Source organism: Bubalus bubalis, chromosome 12 (assembly GCF_019923935.1).
Source record: "Bubalus bubalis isolate 160015118507 breed Murrah chromosome 12, NDDB_SH_1, whole genome shotgun sequence".
In the NCBI taxonomy this organism is placed as follows: domain Eukaryota; kingdom Metazoa; phylum Chordata; class Mammalia; order Artiodactyla; family Bovidae; genus Bubalus; species Bubalus bubalis.
In genome coordinates, this window is record NC_059168.1 from 104980362 (window position 1) to 105005733 (window position 25372).

At 58.9% G+C, this 25372-nt stretch overlaps 1 protein-coding gene across 1 annotated transcript; it reads left to right on the plus strand.

Annotated features, from left to right (window-relative positions):
- Positions 1-435: 435 nt before the first annotated feature.
- On the plus strand, positions 436-9902 carry OLFM1 (olfactomedin 1; the record flags this gene model as incomplete). Its single annotated transcript, XM_045162339.1, is given in 2 exon segments — positions 436-542; positions 8215-9902. Coding segments are annotated over 2 exon segments (782 nt in total), but the record flags the coding sequence as incomplete, so codon positions are not given.
- Between the last annotated feature and the right edge of the window lie 15470 nt (positions 9903-25372).

A 25372-nucleotide genomic window follows, 5' to 3' on the forward strand; every position in this document is an offset into this window, starting at 1 on the left:
CTGCGGGGAAGCTCACGGGCCCTCCAGCGGGAAGGAGCAGCCTTCTCCCGTTCTGGTTCTGACTGTCCGGCACCTTCCACTTGGCACCCAGGCTTGGGTAGACTTTCTCCAACAGCCTTAGGAGGTGCGGGTGCTGCTGCCCCCACTTCCCGGAGGAGAAGACGGCGCCTGAGCAAAGCCAACCCCCACCCCCACCCCAGAGATGTAGTTCTGGCATCCCACCCCTGCCTGAGGCCTGGAGGGCTGCACCTCCCTCTCCCCACCCACCCTGGCCTCGGGTGCTCTCTGCCTTAGGGAGGGGACGGCCTCTTTGCCCTTTGGGGCTGGGGTTGTCCTGGGAAGAGCAGGGCAGGCGCACCTGGTCGCAGCCGAGGGCGGGGTGGCGTGGGCGTTGGGCGAGGCACTCACCATCCCGCACTGGGCCCTCTCTTCCAGCGTGTGGCAAGCTGACTGGCATAAGTGACCCTGTGACCATCAAGACCTCCGGCTCCAGGTTTGGTTCCTGGATGACTGACCCCCTGGCCCCAGAAGGTGATAACAGGGTAAGTGACTCCTCCATCGGGCCTGGGTCTGTGGAATCTGTGGATGAGCCCCCTTAGGAAGTGGGCAGGGGTTCCGGGGGCTTGAGGGAGCAGCCCGGGTTCCTTGCTGAGGTCCCAGTGCTAACCCCGAGTCAAAGACTGCAAGGCGGGTCCTATGTGAGGATGACCATGGCCAGGATGGCGTGGGGCGGGGAGGCCTGCGACCCTCTCCGCAGGCGCGGCTCTGCCCCCGGGAGTCGAGGGGGCCCCTCTGGGCTGAAACCTCCCACACTCCCAGCCCTGCCCCCACTCTTCTCGAGAAGAGAGTGGTCAGGCCTTCTTGTTTTAATGACTGCTCATTTGTGTTTCATTTGCCATTCCTTTCATGGCTGATAGAAACTCATGTTCTCTTTTGATTTAGGAAAAAAGCCCTGCTCTTTTTTTCCTAGACTCTTCCCCCTGGGTAAAAACCTCATAAAAGGAAAGAGGCGAGCAAGCGCCACATCTGTCTTGATGGGGATGCGGGGGTGTGGGGGGCGGGGGGGACGGCAGCCGAGTTCTGTGGTTGGCGTCCCTTCGGGGTGTGGGGAGCAGGCTGGGAGGGTGGCGCCGGCCGGCTCAGCCCGAATGGCGACCCTAACCGCAGCGTGTGGGAGCCTTCCACCGAAGGGAGCTCCCGCACGCCCAGGGCTCTGGTTCTCGGGGCAGGGGAGGCGCTGTGGCTTCCCCGTCCTTTGGTGGTCCACCAGCCTGACCGCTGACACCCAGAGTGAACCGTCCAACAGCCCGGGGCCTTTCTTATCAAGCCCCTTGCCTAAAAGACGTTTAGAAAAGAAGCACTTTAAAAAAAAAAAACTCAAGTCTTCGCAGGCAGACTGAGAAAGGAGGTTAGAAATGTGAGCTCCTGAGCCTGGTCTGGAGGATTTTTAAAGGGAAGGAATCTTGAGACTTGGTCTTTGTACCTCCCTGGCCCCGCCCCCTTTAGACGCGCTACCTCCCCGGCCCCGCCCCCTTTAGACGCGCTACCTCCCCGGCCCCGCCCCCTTTAGACGCTCTACCTCCCCGGCCCCGCCCCTTTAGACGCTCTACCTCCCCGGCCCCGCCCCCTTTGGACGCTCTACCTCCCCGGCCCCGCCCCCTTTGGACGCGCTACCTCCCCGGCCCCGCCCCCTTTGGACGCTCTACCTCCCCGGCCCCGCCCCCTTTGGACGCTCTACCTCCCCGGCCCCGCCCCTTTCGATTCTGTGCAACCCCGCCCCCTTTAGAGGGCGTGATGGCTTCTGTTTCAGTCCATAATCTGCACGGTGCCTCTGGCACAGTCCTTCTGGGGGAGACGCCTGAGGGACCGTTTCCCGCTTCCTAGCGGCCTGTGCATCTTCTTTATTTAACAATCTCTACCTTCCCCACCACCTCCCCAGCAGCCGCTTCCCACACCTCATCCCTGGGGGCAAAGGCGCGGGGCTCTGGGGGGCGGGGCCGGCTACAGGCTGCAATCCTGGGAAACGACCGAGTCGGGGATTCTGGGCGTGATGTTCGTTTTCATTTTATTTTCTGAGTCGTGACAGGGAGCTGGTGCTTGGACGTTGTCTAACAGCTTAATTGGCCAATGAATTACCAGTTAATTACCAGTGAACGATTTAATTGGCCGAATGTTACCCAATTCTTCAATTTCATCCTCTTCCCCTCCCCCGCCTCCCCGAAAATGCCACTTTGGTTCTGAATTCGGTTAGGAGTGTTCTCTTGTCACAGATGTGCGTGGAAATATCAGTAATGCCGACATGAAAACAGGTGATGGCGGCAGACCCCGAGAGCAGGTCCTGTGTGCCAGGGGCCGGCAGAGCACGTCGTGTGCACGTGTCGGAATAGCGAGAGGAAGCAGTGGTTTCCCGGACTCAGCGACAGCTATGCCTAGCCCTCAGCTGCGCTCCCGTGCCTGGCCTCGCTGAGTCCCGCAGCTGCCCTCAGCCAGATATCATCTGTCTCCCCTTTGCTGATGGGAAAACCAGGGCCAGAAGCCTCACATGAGTTGCCCAAGGTCTCAGAAAAGGCTGGTTAGTGGTTTTATCAACCATTTATTAACCTCTGAGGTTCAGGCTGCCTCCCAACTCACCCTCCCCTCCAATGCCCTCTCCCCACCTCCTGCTGGGTCACACACACCCAGCAGACCTGTTGGGATCCACGAGCCAGAACCAATGACCTTGGTGCTGCAGAGGACGATGAACCCCAGTCTGGAGGATTCCACCCCAACTGACACCACAGATGTGCCTCTTGGTCCCCAGGTCAATGTCTTTTATTTTTTGTGGTGGTGTTCAGTTGCTCAGTTGTGTCCAACTCTTTCAACCCCATGGACCACAGCATGCCAGGCTCCTCTGTCCTCCACTGTCTCCCGAAGTTTGTTCAAATTCATGTCCATTGAGTCAGTGATGCCATCCAACCATCTCATCCTCTGTCGTCCCCTTTTCCTCCTGCCTTCAATCTTTCCCTGCAATCAAGATCTTTTCCCATGAGTGGGCTCTTTTTGTAGTGAGCACTTGTCAAATTATCTTGTCTCAGGTAGCAAGTATCCAGGCTCCTAGAAGCCCCCCTTATCGTGAAGACATCAGTTCGCAAAGCCATCAATGTAGTGAGGGAGGCTTTTGGAAATTAGATATCTCTTTTCTGCTTAATGAGTTTGATTACCCTCCAGGAAGGGGGGCCCTGGTGATGGACGGAGGGCAAGCAGGAAGGTGGGAAGAGGCCTTGGTGGGAGCCAGCTCCTTGGGGAGGGGCCAGCTCCTGGCAGGGCGCCCGGGGGCCTCCGCGACGCTGGGCAGTTGGCAGCCCTGCCTCAAGCCCAGCACAGCCGCCAGCAGCCAGCAGCGCTTCCCCAGGTCTGGCCATTGATCCGGAGGCCACCGTTGTGTTTTGATCTTTTCCTTCTCTGTCTGATTTTGATCACACACATACACACACGCAAACACACACACAGGAGACCAATAACTCGCTCCCAAAAAATAAATCAGTGTCAGCTTCAGTGCAGGAGGCCACAGGGGTGAGATAAGCGAGACTGTGGCTAACAGTGGGCTGGGGAGTTGCCTTGGGACCCCTGCCCAGGGGCCCTCGAGGGCCTTTCCTGCCCCTGCCTTTGTGCTGAGCTGTTAGAAGCACCTTAGCTCGTTTACTAAGCGCCAGTCGGGTGCTGGGCTCCCGTGGTCCTCAGCCAGCCCAGAAGCAGCCGTTTTCTCAGCAGTGACCGGCCCATACACTTCTTTTTATTTTTTCAACTATGGTCACAGCCAATAAGTTTCATGACCTTTTATTTTTTGTGGTTCTAAATGTAAAGAAAAATGCAAACAGATTAGTATCATCCTATAAACTTTTCATGTGATCTCTTGCCTTCCATCTGAATACTACCTTTATACATTTTAAGAATATATTTAAGTTATCAATTAGTCAATTTATTAATCACAATCAGTGAAACTGAAAGAAAATAGACATCATTCTTGATCTCAAAATATTTAAAATTAAGATATGGAAACAAAACAATTACTTGAAAAGTTAATGTTATAGAAATAGTTCAAAACAGTTTAAAATGTCAAAAGATATTGTGCTTATCATTAATTACCAAAACAATTATACACCAACCAGTCTGATGGGAATTAAGTATCAAAACTGAAAGAGCTGTTGTTGTTCAGTCACTAAGTCATGTCCGACTCTTTGTGACCCCATGGACTACAGCATGCCGGGCTTCCCTGTCCTTCACTATCTTCTGGAGTTTGCTCAAATTCGTGTCCATTGAGTTGGTGATGCCATCCAACCATCTTGTCCTCTGTCACCTGCTTCTCCCGCCTTCAATCTTTCCCAGCATCAGAAAGATTGCTGATGCTCTTCGCAGTCAGGTGGCCAAACTATTTGGAGCTTCTCTTTCAGCATCAGTCCTTCCAATGAATATTCAATGTTGATTTCCTTTAGGATGGACTGGCTGGATCTCCTTGCAGAACCAAGGGACTCTCAAGAGTCTTCTCTAGCACCACAGTTCAAAAGCATCAGTTCTTCAGCGTTCAGCTTTCTTTGTGGCCCAACTCTCACATCCATACATGGCTACTAGAAAAGTCATAGCTTTGATTAGATGGACCTTCCTAGACAAAGTGATGTCTCTGCTTTTTAATGTGCTGTCTAGGTTGGTCATAGCTTTCCTTCCGAGGAGTAAGCGTCTTTTAAGTGGGCTGGTTGCCACCTGCACTCTAGGTGTGGCATCTCTGCTCTAGGCGTGGTGTTTACCGGGGAAGAATCCGCAGGTTGCTTTTTTTTTCTGGAGAGAAGACCCTCGTGGATGGGGGCGCTTCTGGAGGGGCACACTGGCCTCAGACTCAGTGAGGGGGCCCCTCACTCCTCAGTGAGGGGGCTCCTCCTCCCACTCGCCCGGGACCTCCCTTCTGTCTGCAGTGCCGCCCTGGGTGCCCCTTGCCTGGGGTCGCCCTGGCTGCTCACCCCCGTGTGCCCTCAGCTCTTGCCTCCTCAGCCCGGGCCCTGCTGTCCTTCCCGCAGGACAGTGCGCACAAGGAGCTTCCGCCTGTGTGGAGCATGGCCCTGAGGTCACCAGCGCCCGGAGAACCGGAGGCTCTCAGCCCCCAGGTCCGCCGAGCCGTCCTGCTGGGTGGTGGTGGTTCACCCTGCGGGCACTGTGGTCACACCCGGGAGTGAGCTGCTGGAAGGTCGCTGTCTCCCCCTATCGGAGTGTGCAAACGGAACCTGATTTGTGGGCTTGCGTGGGCATTTCAGAGGGCGACCTCGGGGGTCTGGGAGGAAGTGGCCCAGCAAACGCGGGTAGCGAGTGTGGTGGACTGACCTCTGACCCTGGGTGAAACCCTTCCCTCTGGGCCTCTCCAAACTGGGCGTTTGGGAGGGGTGGTCTTGGGGACCCTGCAAATGTTAGAATCCCCTGGAGGCTGTAACCAGCCTGTGCCAGGCTCCACCCTCAAGGTCTGTGTGGTGGTTCCGGGTGTGAAAGCTCCCAGGGGCCACAGCCAGGTGCAGGACACTGGTTCCAGGCCTCAGCGGTTCTGGGCAGCATCCCAGAGGGGACGGGACAGGCGGGGATCCAGGACGGGAGGGGATGCAGGACGGGCAGGGGGACGCGGGGCAGGTGGAGACGCAGGACAGGTGGGGATGCGGGACGGACAGGGAGGCGGGACGGGCGAGGATGCGGGACGGACGGGGACACAGGACGGGCGGGGACACAGGACGGGTGGGGGGACGCGGGACAGGCGGGAATGCAGAACGGGCGAGGATGCGGGACGGACGGGGACGCAGGACGGGCGGGGACACAGGACGGGCAGGGATGCAGGATGGGCGGAGGGACGCAGGACAGGCAGGGACGCAGGACGGGCCGGGGGACGCAGGATGGGCGGGGAGGATGCAGGACAGGCAGGGATGCGGGACGGGCCGGGGGACGCAGGACGGGCTGGGACGCAGGACAGGCAGAGGAGGACAAGGCATCTGAGGTGAGACCGCAGTGGACGCAGAGGACTGGAGCGGGGTGCTGCCATCAGGGCCTTTGGGGGCCGTGATGAGCTTCTCTTTCCGCACAGAGGGGCTCACAGTGGCTTCAGCCCTCCAGGCCGAGAGCTGGCTGGCAAGCGTCTAGCACCTGTGCTAACTCTCCCTCCCGCCCTCAACTGCATCTGCCCAGTGCTGGGCCCTGTGTCCAGTGGGCCCCTAATCGGAGGAAAGGGCTGTTCAGTCAGTTCAGTCCTCAGTCGCATCTGACTCTTTGCGACCCAGTGGACTGCAGCACACCAGGCCTCCCTGTCCACCACCAACTCCCAGAGTTTACTCAGACTCGTATCCATTGAGTCGGTGATGCCATCCAACCATCTCATCCTCTGTCATCCCCTTCTCCTCCTGCCCTCAGTCTTTCCCAGCATTAGGGTCTTTTCAAACGAGTCAGTTCTTCGCATCAGGTGGCCAAAGTACTGGAGTTTCAGCTTCAGCATCAGTCCTTCCAGTGAATATTCAGGACTGATCTCCTTTAAGATGGACCAGTTGGATCTCCTTGCAGTCCAAGGGACTCTCAAGAGTCTTCTCCAACACCACAGTTCAAAAGCATCAATTCTTTGGCACTCAGCTTTCTTTATAGTTTAAAAGTCCTTAACACTTGGATGCTGACTTCACCCAGCTCTGCCCATAGAACGGAGGTCCAGGGACGCATGAACCCAACCAGGTCCCACACCACTCATGGGGGCAGCAGAGAAGGGAGCATCTTCAAAGAGCTGTGAAGGGGGCCAGGAGAAGGTGCAGAGGGGGCTGTCACTGGAGCTCAGTTTTGAGAGAAGCAGTGAGCTCCCCGTCCGAGAGGCAACCAAGAGGAGGTGCGGTGTGAGAGGAGCGCCCGCCCGTCATCTGTGCAATTCTGGCGCCCTCTCTGACCCCCACCCAGCCCCGCGTGGCCTCTAACCCACAGCACTGAGGGCTGCTCCTACAGACCAAGGACGATGAACAGTCTCAGATGAGACCCAGCTCTGTGGTATTTGAATCTTGATAAAAACAGAAAGCACATCTGTCTCTAAACATTGAATGGGTGTCTCAGGAGCAAGGGTGCGTTTTTTTGTTGTTTTTTAAAATTTTTAACGCATGTGTAAAACCACGTCTGAAAGCTCCCCCATCCTTAATCTCTGCTGCAGCCAGCGGAGCCCTTGACGGATAAAGCAGCTGTCTTATTGCCAGACAGATGCACCGGGAATGGCATTAGCCCAGCAGATTTTCCTCTGACTAACTGCATTGCTTTCTAATTTGCTCCCAGATTGGTTGAAAATGACTAAAGCGTTTTGTACAAAGTCTAGACGTTTTTCGAGTCAACTGGCATTTAAGCAATCATGGGAGAGCTCTTTCCTCTGTAACCCCTAACTTGGGCCTCGTTGGGGTGCTGCCATGGTTGGATTGCGTTCAGAGCCCAGGGAAGCCCGGATTTCTCAGGGAGAGGCACTTGCCTGGGACTGGGCGTGACTATACGCACAGCATCCCTTCTGCCAAATTAATGACGTCCCCCCACCGGGCCGGTGAGTCAGTCCGGCCCGCTGTGAGGGCCGGCACAAAAGGAGAGGCCTGACGCACGTGCCCCCAGGGTGTCCAGCATCGCCCTTCCTGGTGACCTTGAGAGTGGTCAGCCTCACCGACTGGCCGGTGCTGCGGGCACGAGTCCTCGTGCGGGCCCAGGCGGCCGTGCCCTCGGCCCAGCGTCCTGTGGAGGGCGATGTCCCGCGCTGATGGGGGCCAGCCTTCCCAGAGGAGGCGGACCACCTGCTGCGCGCCCTCGTCCGGGAGAGCAGGGAGCAGGCAGATGGCCCGCTAACCCACAGCCTGGGGGCACCCAGACGGACGCTCTCAGGGGCCTGTAGTGGGTTCTGCCACCACCCGCCTGGCAGGAACAGCAGAGGATGCCTGCCGGTCATGCCCACAGCCAGGCTGTGGGTCCCACATCCATACACACATTGTCCTTCCCCAGACTGGAGGCTCCTTCCCTATGGGGAGGTGGCCCCTGCGAAAGGACCCTGTGGGTGTGGAGGAGGAACGTGACCTCGTTTAGTCTGCTCTCTCTCTTCCAACTCCCCCCCGGGCGCCGAGTCACCAGAGCCCCAGTCTGGGAGGTGGTGCCTTCCCGGGGTGGGGGGTCCCCCCTCCTTCAGCACCACTGATGGGTCCGCTGTCCCCGCAGGTCTGGTACATGGATGGCTACCACAACAACCGCTTCGTCCGCGAGTACAAATCCATGCTGGACTTCATGACCACGGACAATTTCACGTCCCACCGCCTCCCGCACCCCTGGTCCGGCACAGGGCAGGTGGTGTACAACGGCTCCATCTACTTCAACAAGTTCCAGAGTCACATCGTCATCCGGTTCGACCTGAAGACGGAGACCATCCTCAAGACGCGCAGCCTGGACTACGCGGGCTACAACAACATGTACCACTACGCCTGGGGCGGCCACTCGGACATCGACCTCATGGTGGACGAGAACGGGCTGTGGGCCGTCTACGCCACCAACCAGAATGCCGGCAACATCGTCATCAGCAGGCTGGACCCGGTGTCCCTGCAGGTGCTGCAGACCTGGAACACCAGCTACCCGAAGCGCAGCGCGGGCGAGGCCTTCATCATCTGCGGGACGCTCTACGTCACCAATGGCTACTCGGGCGGCACCAAGGTCCACTACGCCTACCAGACCAACGCCTCCACCTACGAGTACATCGACATCCCCTTCCAGAACAAGTACTCGCACATCTCCATGCTGGACTACAACCCCAAGGACCGCGCGCTGTACGCCTGGAACAACGGCCACCAGATCCTCTACAACGTCACCCTCTTCCACGTCATCCGGTCTGACGAGCTGTAGTCCCCGCCCCGGCCCCCGGGGGGCCGAGGCTCCGCATCCTCACCCGCCTGGAAACTCCTGTGGAACAGCTGCCAAGGTAACGTGGGTGAGATGACAAGGCTCGTTTTGAAAACTCATCAGCAGCGTGGACTCCGGCGTCTCGGGGGTGGGGAGGGGCTGGGGAGGCGTTGCCCCCACGTTTCTCCAGCTCCAGCCGGAGGGCGCCCGATGTGGGAAGAAGCCCCCGTATTGACGGCTGGAACCACAGCCCCAGGGCTCCCTGGTTCCCCGACCCGGTCCCCCTTTCTGGTCAATATACTCAAGACATAAGGCGATGACTGTTGGCCAGCTCTCACCGAGAACAACCTACTGTTAGGATAGCATGGACTTGTCCGTAGATTGTGGTCAGCCTGATGGACGTGAGTGTTGTGTCTCATTGAAGCGCCCCCCCACCCCGGCCCGGGCTGTGCTCGGCGACGGAGGGGCGACATAGGCTCGTGTAGCTGCATCTCATCACCACCGCCGTCCTCAGCCGTGTGTCGTGTCTTAGATGAACTGTGCTGAGACTCCGAGAAGCCCATGGACCCACGCCTAGTGCCCCAGAGCGGCGGCCGGCGCGCCTGGACCCCGCCGTCCGGACCCCGAACCCCGTAGCCCCATCGTGCAGTGTCTGTTGCTCCCTTGAGGCGGTGACGTGTCTCTTTAGCTGATGCCATGAATGTTGTAAATGCAGTGCCGTAGTTTGGATTAATAAGTGGATGGTTTTTTGTTTCTCAAAAGAAAAAAAAAAACACATCAGTGTTCTCCCTAGTAGAGATGATCGAGGTTGGTAATCATTAAAGGAAATACCCTCTTCTCGTTAAATTATCTTAAATAGTGTAACCACGGAGAAGGGCTCCTCTCGGGAAACTCTGGTTTCCAAAGGGAAAGAAATGCTCCTGTGGGCAGCAGTGTGCGGAAAGTACATTTTTTAAGTAAAAAAGAGGGAAACTTTGTACTATCCGATTAAGGAACAATAAAAATATTAGGAGATGTGTTTGCTTCATTTGTCATTTCGGAAGGGTTTGAAAATGGCCGAGGCTTCCGGATCCTTGAGGCCGGGTTCCGGTATGAGTGTCCCTCTCGGGGGAGGAGGTCAGGGCGTGGCTGGGACACAAGGCCCACGGGGTCCCTCGGCATCCGGCCCCCCCAGAGGTCGGAATTCGAGAATCGCCCTGGAGGTCCCTACCCCTGACCCCTGTCTCAGTCCAAGAACAGCCCCACTGGGAGTCCCACCCACTCCATCCAGACAGGCTCTTCCAAGCCGCCACTAGAAGGAACTTGGGACAGGCACCCACTTCCAACGTGGCGGGGGGCGTCTTCAAAGACCCTGCCGAGAAGTGGGCAAAGGTGAAGCCAGACCCTCTCTGGCCAGTTACCTTGCTAGGAGGATGGGGGGTCCAGGAGATGAGTGGCCAGCCCCACCTGCGCTCCCCTGAGACAGAGACCCTCACGCCTCGGGTGAGCCCAGGTCACGTGGCCAGGTCTGTAGCTGCCAAGTCGGGCCCCGTTTCTGAGGGGACCCTGAGGTCTGCACAGGCAGGGGCGTTCTGCAGTGCCCTGGGGATTCGCGTGGCCAGAGGAGGCGCGTGCTGCCTGCGTGCCAAGCCGCTTCAGGCGTGTCTGACTCTGCAACCCCACAGACTGTAGCTCCTCCGTCCCTGGGATGCTCCAGGCAAAAACACTGGAGGGGGTTGCCATGCCCTCCTCCAGAGGATCCTCCCGACCCAGGGATTGAACCCAGGTCTCTTACGTCTCCTGCACTGGCAGGCCACCTGAAGGGTCCACAGAAGACACGGGTCAAAGGAACTCCCCTTCACAAGACAGAGTTCAGGGCCGGCTTTAGCACTAGAGGTCAAGGCAGGGGGTGGCCTTCCATCCCGGCCCCCGCCCTCTGCTCTGCTCAAAGCCGCTGGCCTCCTTGGCAGGGGGGACAGCAGGCCAGTCGTGTGGGCCTGGGGAAGAGCCAGTGCCCCCTGCAAGCTGGGCCCAGCTGGCACCACACCCGAGCCAGAGAGCGGAGGAGCTGACATGCCCTCGGAGTTGGCACGAGGGCATCCAAGAATGGCCAGCTCCGTCTGCGAGGCCCCTCAGAGTCTGGAGCCGCCAAGGTGAGCTGGGGAGCCGGTTGGGCGAGGAGGCCACGGGGGTGTGGGGCCAGTTCCTGCCGGTCACAGTGATGCCCTTGGGCTCTGGTCCGTGGTCGGGAGAATGTGGGATGAGACGGAGGGCAGAGGCGCACTGCTCGACCCCTGAGCCCGCTGGTGAGGGACACGCCGAGGAGGAAAGGCATGACCCCTGGCCAGGACTCACCTGCTGGCGGGGTCTCCTGGGCATTTCCCTGGATCGCGGTCAGCGCCCCCGTGAGAAATCGGGTGGGCCCTGGACCATGGGGAGGGGAGAGACGGAGTCAGAGGACCCAGGAAAAGTGCAGGGTGGGGGTGCTGGCCAGCAGGGCAGCCTGGGGGAGGGGTGGAGCCTCAAACGGTCGGGGCCGCTTCACCCTCCCCGCCCCGGGACCAGGTCTCCACGCACACTGGGCCCTCAGCTGCCGACCACACACTGCACTGTGGGTGGACAGGCCTCCTCCTCCTGGCTCAGGCCCCCTCTGACCCCAGCACCCCCAGCCTCCCCCTCTGCTCACCCGTGAGACCCACGCAGCAGGCCACCTCCAGGCTAACCTCAACACCCTCGCCTGTGCCCCCCACATCCGTCCTCCCCTCCCCAACTCAGGGTTCCGCCTTCCAGAAGCTTCTCACTCCCCATCCCCAGACGGGGTATTGCTTCTCCTGTGTTCCTTTAAGTCCTTCCTTCGTCCCGTGCTCCAGGCTGCGCTTCCTTCCAGCATCTGAGTCCCTTACGCCCAACACATTCTGTGAGGTTTGCCGTTGTTTAGTTGTGAAGTCGCATCTGACTCCGCACAGCCCCATGGACTGCAGCACGCCCGGCCTCCCTGTCTGTCACGATCTTCTGGAGCTTACTCAAACTCATGTCCATTGAGTTGGTGATGCCAACCAACCATCTCATCCTCTGTCGTCCCCTTCTCCTCCCGCCTTCAATCTTTCCCAGCATCAGGGTCTTTTCCAGTGAGTCAGCTCTTCGCATCCGGTGGCCAAAGTATTGGAGCTTCAGCTTCAGCATCAGTCCTTCCAATGAATATTCAGGACTGATTTCCTTTAGGATGGACTGGTTGGATCTCCTTGCAGTCCAAGGGACTCTCAAGAGTTTTCTCCAACACCACAGTTCGAAAGCATCAATTCTTGAGCACACAGCCTTCTTTATGGTCCAACTCTCACATTCGTACATGATACAGGAGAAACCATAGCTTTGACAACATGGACCTTTGCTGGCAAAGTAATGTCTCTGCCTTTTTTAATATGCTGTCTAGTTTTGTCATATCTTTTCTTCCAAGGAGCAAGCGTCTTTTAATTTTGTGGCTGCAGTCTGTCTGCACTGATTTTGGAGCCCAAGAAAATGAAATCTGATGTTTGTGAGATTTGGGCGTTTTTATTCATCAAGCCCAAGACAAAATAATCCAAAAAATCCTTTCTTGCTTTCTTGTTGTTGTGACTGGGTTTCCTTCGTCAGATGCCCTGACCCCTGACGAGGTGAGGTGGGTAGGAGATGCCTAAGCTTAATTAGAGCCTCATTAGCTGGAAGTCCTCCACCACCGCAGGCCGAGCTGCAATTAAAGCGTTTAGAAGTGGGAGGCCCTTCTCCATTCATGCTCGCAAGTCACCTCTGGGGGAGCCATGCAGAGTCCTCTGCCGGAGAGCCTGGGGCTGGCTCGTCGTAGAAAAATCCCAGCTTCAGTGAGACAGCCTAAGAGGCCACCGACTTTATTCCTCGGCGGGAGTCTGCGCGGGGACAATCAGGCCAGGATTGTTAGGTGATTTCAGCTGCAATTACGGGCCGATCTCATCCTAATTTCTCCTAATGACGCAGGAGACACCGAATGTACAGATGCGTGCTCTGAGTCACCAGGAGACACGGTGACGACCTGATGGCTGCAGAATGGATTTACTGTCTCCCTCTGAGTATTTGCCAGGAAAAATATTCCTCCAGGATATTAAATACGCAAGAAAAATGGTTTCATCCAGAAAGCAAATAAAACAACCGGCTTGCCACTAAATCTCCCGGGTTCCAATAACTGAATATATTGGCCGACGGCAGAACATCTGTAGATGAATTTTCTTTATTAAAAGTTTGGCCCAGAATCAAAACCCAGCAGTTCCGCAGGAGGGACCGGAGGCCAGAGCGTGAGACGCCCAGTCCTGGGTGTGGCTGGAGGGGCCTGGAATACTCCTGGTTTCCACAGAGTCCTTCCTGAAGGAGGCCTGTGATGGCTGACCCCACATAGCTGCCTGTGGAATTCACCTCTGGCTCCCAGAGTTACGATGCCCGTGCAGTTTCTGGGGGGCGAGTGATGAGGGTGGCCAAGCTCTCACAAGAGACCAGGAAGGAGGCATCTCGTGGTTTTGCGGGGGGAAGCTCGGGGTCTCCAGACAGAGGCCAAACTCCACCCGGGAGAAGGGAAAAGAAGGTGAAGATGCTTCAGGTAGCTGAACATGCCAGGGTTAGGGGGTAGTGATTGTCTTTAATTGGAACATCTAACCTAATCCTGTTTCCGGATTGTAAGTGGTAAAGGTTGGGCCCCGACACCGCTCAGAAGCCGATTTTGACACTGGCTTCCCCGCACCTCTTGACCTCTGACCACTAAAAAAGACGACAACGTGGGAGTGGCAAGTTCAGGTTTATTGGGGGCAACATGGGGACTGCAGACCAGGGAACAGGAGCTCGGAGAACTCTGAGACTGCTCCGCAGAGGCCGCGGGGGGAGGCCAATGGATGAGGTTTGGGTGACGAGGGGAGTTCAGCACAGTCAAGCGCTCATTTTACAAAAGCTTTTCTGTCCGTCACGAGGAGCTGGTGTCACCAGGAAGGGACCTGGTCCTTCTCTAGACATGAGTAGATGCGGGGATTGGTGCCACGAGATCAGTTCCTGAAACATCCAGCCATCTCCAGAGCTGTTCCACCAGTGTCCCTGGGGCACAGCGCGCCCCCGCCGCCCTGAACTCCCTTCAGGGAGGTGCCGAAGGTCAGCAGCCGCAGCGGCGCAGGCAGATGGCAAAGGCTGGTCGTCCAGTCGCTGACGATGCTCCCGGCAAGTGCCAGTTTGCGGTCGACACCTCACGCCAGGTGTAGGGGAGACGCCAGGTACATCCTCAGATACAAAGTCGCTCAGGACTGAGCTTCTGACCCACGAAGGGCACCCACAGCCACAGCACAGCCCAGGCCAACACGGGACACGTCAGAAGACCTGGGGGTCCCTGGAGAAGGTGGGCGGTGGTTGGGTCACCGCTGGGCCGGGCCGGTGGGCAGCGAGTGGTTTCTCCAGGCTCTAGGGAAATGGACCACGCCGTCCCCCCACCCACCCCGTGGCAGGCCCGAGAGGCTGGAATGGGAGGGAGGGGGCTGGGTCCAGTCCTCATCCAAACAGCTGTGCGGGTGTGGCCTGGGGCCACACGACACCTTTCCCTGAGAGAAGCATGATCCGGGGGCTGCCGGCCGGGGAGGAGCGAGGCCAAGTCCCCGGCCCAGGAGCTCGAATCGGCATGATTCGTCTGAGGCCCTGTGTCAGCAGGCCCAGGCCGAGCAGCACCTTCCAGGTGTCAAGGAGGTGGTCTGCCCACCGGCAGGTGAGCTGTTCCTTCCTCGGTGGCCCAGGTCTGCGGTACTGAGGAGCGGCTCTCATGGGAACCATCACCATTTGATTTCCTCTGGGTGTATTTTTTCTAAAAGGGGCTCCTGTAAGCAGGGTTTGGCTTCAATAAATCTACCATTAGAGATTATGTTCACAGGCTGTAAGAACGAGATATAGTCTTTTGAGCCCAACAGCGAATAGAGGCCAGTGTTGGTGCGAAGCCCCGCTTGTATATGACTCTGCATCTCGCTGCCGTCACACGCTTCTCCCTGGAGGTGACATGAGGGACGTGGACCCTTCGTCTTCACTGCCACGTCTATCCCATCATGCAGATGCCGCGAGGTGTGTGTCTCAGCACCCCACGGTGGGTGTGTGGGTTGTTTCTCAGAGTCTGTTCTTAAGAACCATTCACTGCAAAAGACCTTGTGTAAAATCACATCCCATATCGTGCTGTGTCTTTGGAATAAAGGATCTGAGGGCAAATGCTTCTGTTATTCTGCCCGATGTTGGTGAATTCCCTTCCCCGGAGGCCACGCCCTTTGCCTTCCTCCTAGCAAAGCACGAGAGTGCAGGTCTCCCCGTGGGGTGCTTGGGAAAGCTTCCGAGACTTTCAGCCTGGCAGGTAAGACGCGGTGTCTCCAAGCACTTTGAGTTTTCGCTTCCCTTATGAAGAGTCAGGGCGGCACCTTTCACTCGTCTCAAGGCCACATTGACCTGGGGTCCCGGGGCCAGGATCCCACGCGATCAGCACAGGGGCCCGGGTTGCAGCCCTTGTCGGGGAACTAGATCCCACGCGCCGCAACTAAGACCCGGCGCGGCCGAATAAATAAATATTTTTTTAAATGTGTCTGGGAACTCTCGGTTCATGTCTTTTGCCCACGCTTTTCTGCTCAGCTGCTGAGAGTTTTCTCCTACACGAATGTTGGGCACTCCTATCTGCGCGGGAAGCCGGCCTCTGTGTCTCAAGGGGTTGAAAATGCCGTGTGGTCTGCCAGCCTTGATTTGGGTTCTGGTGGGCTTTTTGTAAATGGAGTTGGAATTATCACTTTTCCTTCTGAAGCCTTTGTCTCTGAGTCACAGTAAGGCCATTGTAACGAATGGACTCACTTTCCTCTGCTGCAGGAACCTTCGGGGTTTATGTGAAGGCAGGTCCAGTTTTGCAAAAATGAAGTCAAAGTGTTCAATCAGTCAGTCGTGTCTGAGTCTTTGCCACCCCACAGACCGTAACCCACCGGGCTTCTCTGTCTATGGGATTCTCCAGGCAAGAACACTGTAGTGGGCAGCCATTCTCTGCTCCAGGAGTTCTTCCCGACCCAGGGATCTCACCTGGGTCTCTTGCATTGCAGGCGGATTCTTTACCATCTGAGCCACCAGGGAAGACCCGGCGGGTCCACGGTTTGTCGTTGTTCAGTCACTAAGTCGTGTCCCACTCTCTGCGACCCCATGGACAGCAGCACGCCAGGCTGCTCTGTCCTCCACCAGGTCAGCTTGCTCAAATTCATGTCCAGTGAATCAGTGATGCCGTCCAACCACCTCATCCTTTGCCACCCCTTCTCCTCCTGCCTTCAATCTTTCCCAGCATCAGGGTCTTTTCCAATGAGTGGGCTCTTTGCATCAGGTGGCCCAGGTATTGGAGCTTCAGCATCAGTCCTTCCAATGAATATTCAGGGTTTATTTCCTTTAGGATGGACTGCTTTGATTTCCTTGCAGTCGAAGTGACTCTCAAGAGTCTTCCCCAGCACCACAGTTCAAAAGCATCAATTCTTCAGCACTCTGCTTTCTTTATGATCCAACCCTCACTTCTGTACTTTTACCATTTTCCAAAAGCTTTCCCAGCTGTCCCAACACAAGTTATTAAATGTCCCAACACGTTATTAAATGGCCCAACATCCCCCCCACCCCCAGCTGAACCCTAGGCTGAGGGTCCTGTGTACTTAGGCCCCATTTCTTGGCTTTTCTCTTTCTGTGTTTGATCCTGTCACTGAAAATTCTATCATTTACATAAATTTCCATAAATTTGCCTATAGGTGAATATTCATGGCCTCTATGACATGGACGCTCACTCACTTGCCTTTTATAGTGCTCTTCCGAAGGTTTGTGTACAAGGACGTCTAATCTCCACGTTTGCAAAGGCTCGCCCCAGGGACCACTATCCAATCTGAGCGGGATTTTTTGCCTTCACTGATTTTGTCAGATCAGCAAAGATTAAAGCGGTTCGGGGAGGCTGCGTCTCTGTGAAGCTCTTCTTTGTTGTTCTAAACAGCACATCTCTATCTGGAGACGCTGCCGGGCCTTGGACACAAGGTGAGGCCCAGCCCTGCGGAGGGTCCCTGGGGAGCCCTGGCCCCACGTGGTGCCTCTGCTCAGCCGTCTGGCTGCCCACCCCGGGGGGCTGATTGGAGGTGGAAACTGGGGTGCCGGACCCTGCCCTCTTCTCTCCCTGCCCTCACTGGCCGTCGGCACACACGGCCTGCACTCCAGCTGGTGAGTCCCTAGACACTTATTCATCACACAGCAGGCAGCGGAAGACGCCAGAACGGTGCGTCCGCCAGGCTCCGGGCTCGCCCCACAGCCCAGCCCCGGGGGCCGGTCAGTCAGTGCAGCGGGCACCCAGCAAGGCAGCGGAGGGAGGCGGGGCCCCGGCCAAGGAAGGAGGAGGCTGGCATCATCTCTGCTCTTCCTCGCTAGGGTAGGCTGGAGCGGGGTGCAGGACCTTTCCTCGGTGTGCCCTGCATCCTGCTGCCTCCCACCTGAATGCACCTGCACGCACTTACACGCACCTGCACACACCTGCACACACCTTCACACACCTGCACACACCTTCACACACCTGCACGCACTGGCTAATTCCAAGCAGTCTCAGAGCAGCTGCAGGTCAGCAGGCCAGCCTGCGAGCCCCCTTGGTGGTTCCTTCAAGGTTTCATCTCCACTTTGGTGACTCAGATGGTAAAGAATCCTCCTGCAGCACAGGAGACCTGAGTTCAATCCCTGGGTTGGGAAAACCCCCTAGAGAAGGGCATGGCAACCCACTCCAGTATTTTTGCCTGGAGAATCCCCTGGACAGAGGAACCTGGAGGGCGACAGTCTGGGGTCGCAAAGACTCAGACACGGCTGAGCGACTTCACTTTCACTGCCGCTTTCCATTACTGTTTCCACGGGAGACAGCACCCCACCCACCCTGGTCCAGGCCTCCCAGCCCAGAGGGAGGGCACAGCTGGGCGGTGACGTCACAGGACCTGGGCTGCAGTCCGGGGAGGGGGAGTGGGGTGTGGAGGGAGCACCTCCCGACTCCCCAGCCAGCGGCCCCGTGTCTGTGACGCTCCACTGAGGCTGGCGGGAGCACTGGGCTTCACATGGGAAGATCAGGGGCTCCCGCCATGAGGCAAAGAGCCTGCAGCCGTCTCAACCCCGCCCCCCTCTGCAGGAAAACTACGTCCTCATCAGATGGCCCCTCAGCCCTTTGCTCCTCCTGGAAGGCATCGAGCTCAGTGAACTCAGACCGGTGAACGCCTGGACAGGTGAGCGCGGCTCAGTGGCTGACCTGCGAGGGCATCGGGCCCCGGGCTCCTGCCGAATGGAGAGCCGTATCTGGCGGGGTCAGTAGGATCACATGTGTTCTCTGCTAATGGACCCGAGTCCCCAGGGTTGCTGGGGGGACGCAAGCTGCCCCCTTACCCCGAGCTGGTTCTTATTTCCCAGTCCAGCCCCGGGGAGAGAGGGCCGCGACAGCAGAGGTGGCTCCAGCGGCGACTCGAAAAAAGCAGGGGCTTCCTGACCTGCCTTCTCCTTCCTGTGGGGCTGGAAAATAAGGTCGCCGAGATGATGTCATTAGGCGCGTTCCTCTCTGTTTCATTTTTGCTTACGGAGCCTCAGGCTATTCCTGGAGGACCTCCCTGCCCCCCAGCCTCCCCCATCCCCAGCACCTTCTCCCATCAGCGGCCCTCGAGGATCTCCTGAACAGCATGGCCTTTGCCAGCAGCAGCCCCAGCCCACCAGCCGGCTGCCCCAGGACCAGGGACCGGGAAGGTGCCCACCCTCCCGCTGCATCACCACCCAGTCCGGCTCCCGGGTCCCAGCACTGCCTCCTGCAAACAGCCGGACAGGCCCTCCTCTCGGGGCCCATCTCACCTACAGGGGCGCCGGGGCTACCACTATGTTGGCAGTGGCAGGCCCTGATAGAGAAGATGTTGGGACACTCAGAGGAGCTGACGGCATCAGGAAGAGCCAAGAAAGGAGATGTTCCTTTCAAGCCTTCCTGCAGCTCAGCGGCTCCAGGCCGGGCCTGCAAATCAAGGAGCTTCAGACGTGATGCCCAGAGGAGAAGCTGCTTGGGTGCTAGCTCCCAGGAGGCCGTCTGTCCATCGGCACCAGCTAGTCCCGGAAGGCTGCCGTGAGCGCCCTGGGTGATGATCCCTTAATTCAGTTGCCACCGGAGCTCCATGCAAATGCCCAGCCTTCAAGGCATTCTGGGTCCAGCAGAGGTGAGACGGAGACAGCTCCAGAAGGTGTCAGGAGGCTCTGAATCTCGGACACTGGGTCCACCCATGGCAATGCAAGAACAGGCAGGCTCAAGTAGACTCTTCCAGCCCTCGGTGGTTCTACAAATGCAGGACTGAAGTCACCTGAAAGGGGGCTTGCTGGGTGAGAACCGTCCCACTCTTAGCCCCAGCTCCCCCCGCTCTCCCACCGGCACAGGCTCTCACAGGAGCCATCTGCACAAAGGAACCAAACGGTCATGGAAACCACACCAAGAGAGAAGCCGGGGACAGCGAACAGGCGGTAGATGCTGGAGGTCATGCGGTCCAGTCAAATCCCTGCTCCAGCGCAGGGGTGGCCACACCCCTGGCCCCACAGGACCCACCCTTGGGTCACCCGGAGGGCCCTCTGAGCCGCCAGGCCTGGGGAGGCAGGCAGGGCCCCGGACATGGAGGATGGGGCTGGAGCTGAGACCACTCAGTGGGGGTGCCGGGACCAGGGGGCAGGGCGCTGGAGCAGCTGGCCCGGCCACCTCTCCTCGGAGCCCAAGGTGCAGGGCTCCAGGCCGGCCCTTGAGTTCATGACCTGAGCTGGACATCACCGCAGTCCCCGTGGCCCAGGTTGGGTGGCTCAGGTGGGAGCAGCCAGGGCAGCTCCTGCGGGTGGAGTGGTGTGCAGACCCCACTCTGTGCTCATGGCTCAGCCGTCCAGACCGCAGACGATGGACCGAGCACAGGTTCCAGCGGACACTGCCCGCGGCAGTCTGCAGGCGGCCGTCTCCCGGGCACGCGGCTGAAGCCTCACGCCCTCCCGCTGACTGTCCCCTCCACCTGGACACTGGCCCTGATGTTCGCCCAGCCAAGGGCTTCTCCACCTGCAGGCCAGCCCTCTGCTGGAGTGTATCTGTCAGACGCCGGCTGTGGTGTCTGTCTGTCCTGCCTCCACAGATGAGAGCGTGGGGATGTCCCCCTGCATGCGTCCTCAGGGCCGAGCTCTGGGGCTGCACACAGTAGGTGCTGAGTGATTGATCTGTGTGCTCTGAGTACATGTGAGTGTCTGGGAGAGGACAGTGTTGCTCACCTCAGCAACAGGCTTCCCAAACCAAGTCAAGATCTGGGCGGAGTCGTTCCTCCACTCCAACGGAGCCAATCCTTCCAGACCTCCAGGGGGTGTGCCCTGAGTGCTGAACCCCTGGGAAGGAGAAGGGTGCCCTGCTCTCGGGGCATGCCCATCCGGGGTTGAGCAGGGGATGGCAGAGCAGGGGATGTCCATCCGGCGATGATTCTTCGAGACTCTCAGACAGGGGTCTCTGCACATCCACTTTCTGCTTCTCAGATCTCCAAGCTGGGCTCCAACACGGAGAGATATAGACGGACCCAGGACGCCCCCACGAGAAGGAAGAGATGGACCCAGGACACCCTGAGTTCCTCCAGGGGCTGCGGAGGCGTGTCACGTCCCCTCCAGTCCTGCTCAGTCAGTAAACGCTCAGAGCCCCAGGGACCTCGAGAGGAGGCAGGGGCTCCATCCCACTCTCCACCTCCCCTCACCCTCCACCCGCTGCAGCCGTCCGGCAGTCAGAGCCAGAAGCAGTTTGGAGGGTGTGAATTATTCGGAGCCATGGAATGAAACAAAGAACCAACCGAGGCGACATGTACAGATAGAGAAGCAGAAAATAGACCCTGATTTGGAAGGATTCTGAAGGTTGATCCTGAGACCAAGTTAATGGTGACTTGTCATTTAGTCGCTCAGTTGTGTCCAACTCTCTTTTGACCCCATGGTTTGTAGTCGGCCAGGCTCCTCTGTCCATGGGATTCTCCAGGCAAGAATACTGGAGTGGGTCGCCATTTCCTTCTCCAGAGGATCTTCCCGACCCAGGGGTCAAACCCACGTCTCCTGCATTGGCGGCAGATTCTCTACTGCTGAGCCACCAGGGAAGCCCTAGCAGTGAGCTAGGGGAACACTATTTGATTAGAAGCAACCGGTTGTCTGGAAAGCAAGTCTCCTAAGCTGTTTCCTCAGGTCCAGCCCACCCTGCTCTGCAGGCTGGCGCCCACCTCTCAGGCCCCCGTTTGGCCACACACTCCAGGAGGACAAAGGCCCTTCGGACACTCACACCACCTGATCTCAGAGTCTCGCTTCAGGGCCAGCATGTCACAGGTGCCCAGATCAGCTTGGAATGGATCCAGTTGGATTTCTGGTTTGCTCTCCTGAGCCCCCCACACACGTACCCACCCTGACCCCAGACTGTGTCTCCGACCCCTCCCCCACACCCCCATGGGGCCCGGTCCTGACCTCACCCGCCTGCCTCTGGACAAATCGCCAGGCAGCGGGACGGAGGCCTTGGAACACGTGATCCCCGGCACTGCACAGCCGCCCCGACCCACCACTCGTTCCAGCTCAGCTGCTATGGCTCATGTTTGCCCTGAGACGGGGCACCGCCTGTGGGAACCGACAGCAGAGCTGTGGGTCAGGCGTTGAGGCCCTGGGCAGGTGGAGGCACGGCTATGCCTGGGACTCAGAGCGGAGGGTCGGGTCACCCCAGCCCGGGCAGGCTCGCTGGGCCCAGTCCAGGCCGTGGCTCTCTCAGCCTCACTCCCTTTCTGAGCTCCAAGATGGCAGGCCCTTCCGATCTGACGTCCGGGGCTCCATCCGTGGGCACCGGCTTTGTGCACCCAGGGCTGTGGCCGGCCGGCCCTGGTTCAAGCCTTCACTGCAGGAGCGTGGAGACCAGGGAGGGTTCCAGTGGGGGAAAGGGTCGCATCGGGTGTGCGGAAGGGAACCGAGGCCCAGCACTAGCACGGGGAGAGGAGAGAGGGGTGTGGACCTGAAGGACGCAGCTGAGAAACACGGTGGACAGGCCCAGGGACTCGGGCAGGGGCCAGGCTGGCCGCCTCCAGTCTCAGGACCCTCCTCCCTTCTGAGTGTAGAAGGACCCTTAAGGCTTCAGCCTTCAGAGGTGGAGCCACCGGGGGGTGGGGGCGGCTCAGCGAGGGGTCTGGGGCGTGGGTGTCAGCTGGTGTCAGAGGCGCTTTCCCAGGCCTGAGCTTCCCGGCGCTGGCGGCAAGCAGAGGTGGGGTGTCAGGGAGACGCGTGTAGAGGCAGCGACCTCGGCCTCCCTCCCAGCCCCCGGGGGTGTTAATCTGAGTCTCCGGCAGCCTCACCGCTCAGTTTCTTAAGGGGAAACCTGCAGGCTGCGGCGCCCGTCTGGGTGGCGCTGGTTCCTCGGCACTGGGCCTCCTCCGAGAGGCTTGGCCTCACCATGGGACCATCTGCTGTGTACAGGGCCAGACCGTTTTTCCACAACATCAGCATCGTGGCTCCAGGCGGCCCCGCCCGGCTCCCCGCAGCCAGAGCGCACACCCCCGAGATGACCTTTCAGCCTGGTCTCAAAGTCAGCGGAATCGGATCGTATCGACTGAGGTGCTGGGCTTGTCGATTTGCGATGCGGGAAGAAGTACGCACTCGGCTGTCACTCCTTCAGTCATAAAATGGATTGCGCGTATAAAGGGCGACATAAAACGCTGGCCACGGCGAGCTCCGCGAACCGCTGACTTTATAAATCAGGGAGATGAGCTGCCCTGGGGCCTGGTCTCCTTTCGGGATGTAAATGGTTGAGCTCTAAATGGGGAGGGAAATTGGCCTAGATGTCCCCGAGGCTGCCAGAGGGCAGAGCCTGGGGAGGGGAGGTGGGTTTTCCAAAGGGCACCTGCCTACATGGGGTCTTTAAAAGACAGAGGAGACGGCTCCCTGTGGCTGAGCCCTGAGGACCGGTAAACACTGGCGTTTCAAGCTTTGAGGAAGCCACCTACCTCCTGGACGATTATTTCCAGGAAAGGGACCCCTCGTGTGAAGCAGCCGAGCCTCCGATCCGAGGACAGACCAATGTGTCTTTGTGCTCAGGGTCTGACTCTGCGCGACCCCGTGGACTGTAGCCCACCCGGCTCCTCTGTCCATGGGATTCCCTTTCCTCCTCCAGAGCATCTTCCCCACCTATGGACTGTACTGATCTTTCTGACACTTTATGAGGAAGGACAGTGGCCTATGGGCCCAGGTTTCCCCATCTTCTCTCCACAGGGAGCCAGGATCACTGTCCCTCCCTTCCCGAGCCTCAGGGTCTTCTCAGGAGGGGAAGGCGCGCCCACGCCCTGTGGCTGACCCTACCCTTGCTCAGTCCGAGGCCCCAGCCCCAGTGCGGGGGATGCTGGGAGATGTCGTTTCCTGGGTTCTGGGGAAGCAGGAAACAGGGGTGATGGGGACCAGTCCTTGTCACAGCTGCTGAAATAAAATTGGATCTGGGACCACACTTGGGAGACGCTGCTCTGGCTTCAGAAAGCCTCTGAGCCTCTGTCTGCAGCACCACGGTGGAGAGGCCCACCCGGGCTGGCAGGGCCCTGAGGGTCGGACCCCAACCCGGGCCAGAGCCAAGCTCGGCCACCGTGTGCATACGTGTGTGTGTGCACGTGTGTGTTGCTAGGGAAGTCCATCTCATGCACATCACAAACGCCCACGGATGGCTTTAGCAGACCACCCACCTCCACCCTTCTTCCCTAAAGGAGGGGCCGAGAGTGACTGGCTCCAACACAGCACTCACACGCTGGGTAAGCGGTCAAAGGTGGCCCCTCCAGAGAGGACTCGGGCTTTCTTAAGGACACCAGGCAGCTGACCTGGGGCAGAGCATCGGCAGGCAGAGCGCAATGTCCTCAGACCCTGGCTGTGGGCCTCCCTCGGCCAGCACCCTCCACTCCGAGCCAGGTGCCTCCGTGCCCCCCCCGGGTGCAGGTGAGCACACTGACGCACTCCAGTTTCCCATCCGAGGGTGTCCCCCATCAAGGGCTGGACCTCCAGCGGGCAGGGACTTGGCCACACTGGGTCCTCAAGAAGGCGGGTCCAGGGCCCACGGGGCGAGGCTGTGAAGCAGGCAGCCTCAGACCACTGCCCTGGTTTCCACCGCAGAGAATGGAAGGTCAGCAGCTCCTGAAATCCCAACAAAAGGAGGTCCAGCGGGAACCAGGACTGGGGGTGCCCCCTACCTGCCTGGCGGACAAGCTGGGGAGGGTCTCACCCCAGGGCCCCGTAGCAGGACCACAGGCCGGCGGACTCCAGCTGTTTCTCCAGGAACCCAGACCAGGGAAAGGAGGAAGCAGCTGGAGAGGGCCCAGAGCCCAGGCCTGGAAGGAGCAGGAAGCCGGGCCCTGCTGGGAGGCCACAGCCCCCAGGAAGAGCCGAAAGCCAAGCAGAGAAGCTTGGTGGGGCGATGGGCCCGGGCCCCGCTCCAGGGGGAAAAGCACCCCCTGCCTCGCTCACCTCCGCCTGGCGATGCTGACAATGCCGTCGGCAGCCTGTCCCCCATCTCCGAGCATCTGGCCTTATTATCTGGATGCTTAACGATGGCAGGAGAAGCGGGGACTCATCTCCATGTTAACACGTAATTTATTCCACATCCATAATTAGGTTCTGCAGCCGGTGATGAAGGAGCCCTGCGCCTCCAGCTTATCGGCGCTGGTGGTCGGCCTTGTCAGGCCCTAATGAGGATCACGCCCCACCGAGCCTCTGCCAGGGGGTTGTTCGGGCCCAGGGGTGCCTTTCCCAGGCCGAGCTGGAGCTGGGGTGACGGGGGTCAGGTGGTGACTCTCTGGGGGACAGAATGACAGCCCTCCCTCGACAGAGACCCACGTGCTGACGCCCAGGGCCTGTGACTAGGGAATCCACATATGAAAAGGACTCTGCAGACAGGGTCGAGGGGAGGGTTTTGAGATGACGGAGGTGATACTGGATGATGCTCATGGGCCCAGTGCCATTGCCGGGGTTCCTGCTGAAGTGGGGAGGAGGTCAGGGTGGAGAGAAGGCGTGAGGTCAGAGGCCAAGATCGAGGAAGGAACATGCTACCAGCCCAGAGATGGAGGAAGGGCCGGAGCCGAGGACCGCAGGCACCTCCAGAGCTGGGGACTTGAGCAGCGGACTGTCCCCGAGAGCCTCCTGGATTTAGGGCTCACGCGTCCTGTGACTGAAGCGCTGAGTGTGCACGGATTGTTATGGCCACTCCAGCAAGCTAGTGCAGCCCCCTTCGGCCCGTCCCCGCTGCCCACGCAGGTCCAGGGGCTGTTGCAGAGAGAGATGGACCGAGAGGGGTGGAGGAGGGAAGGGGGGCTCTGTCCAGAGGCACAGAAACGCCCGGCTCGGACACCGCCTCTAACTGCTCCCCAGGAAGGGACGCCCAGGCTGCGCCTGCCAGAGCCGTGGCTGCTCCCACACCTGGTGGGGAGCAGGCGCTTCCAGAGAGAAAGGG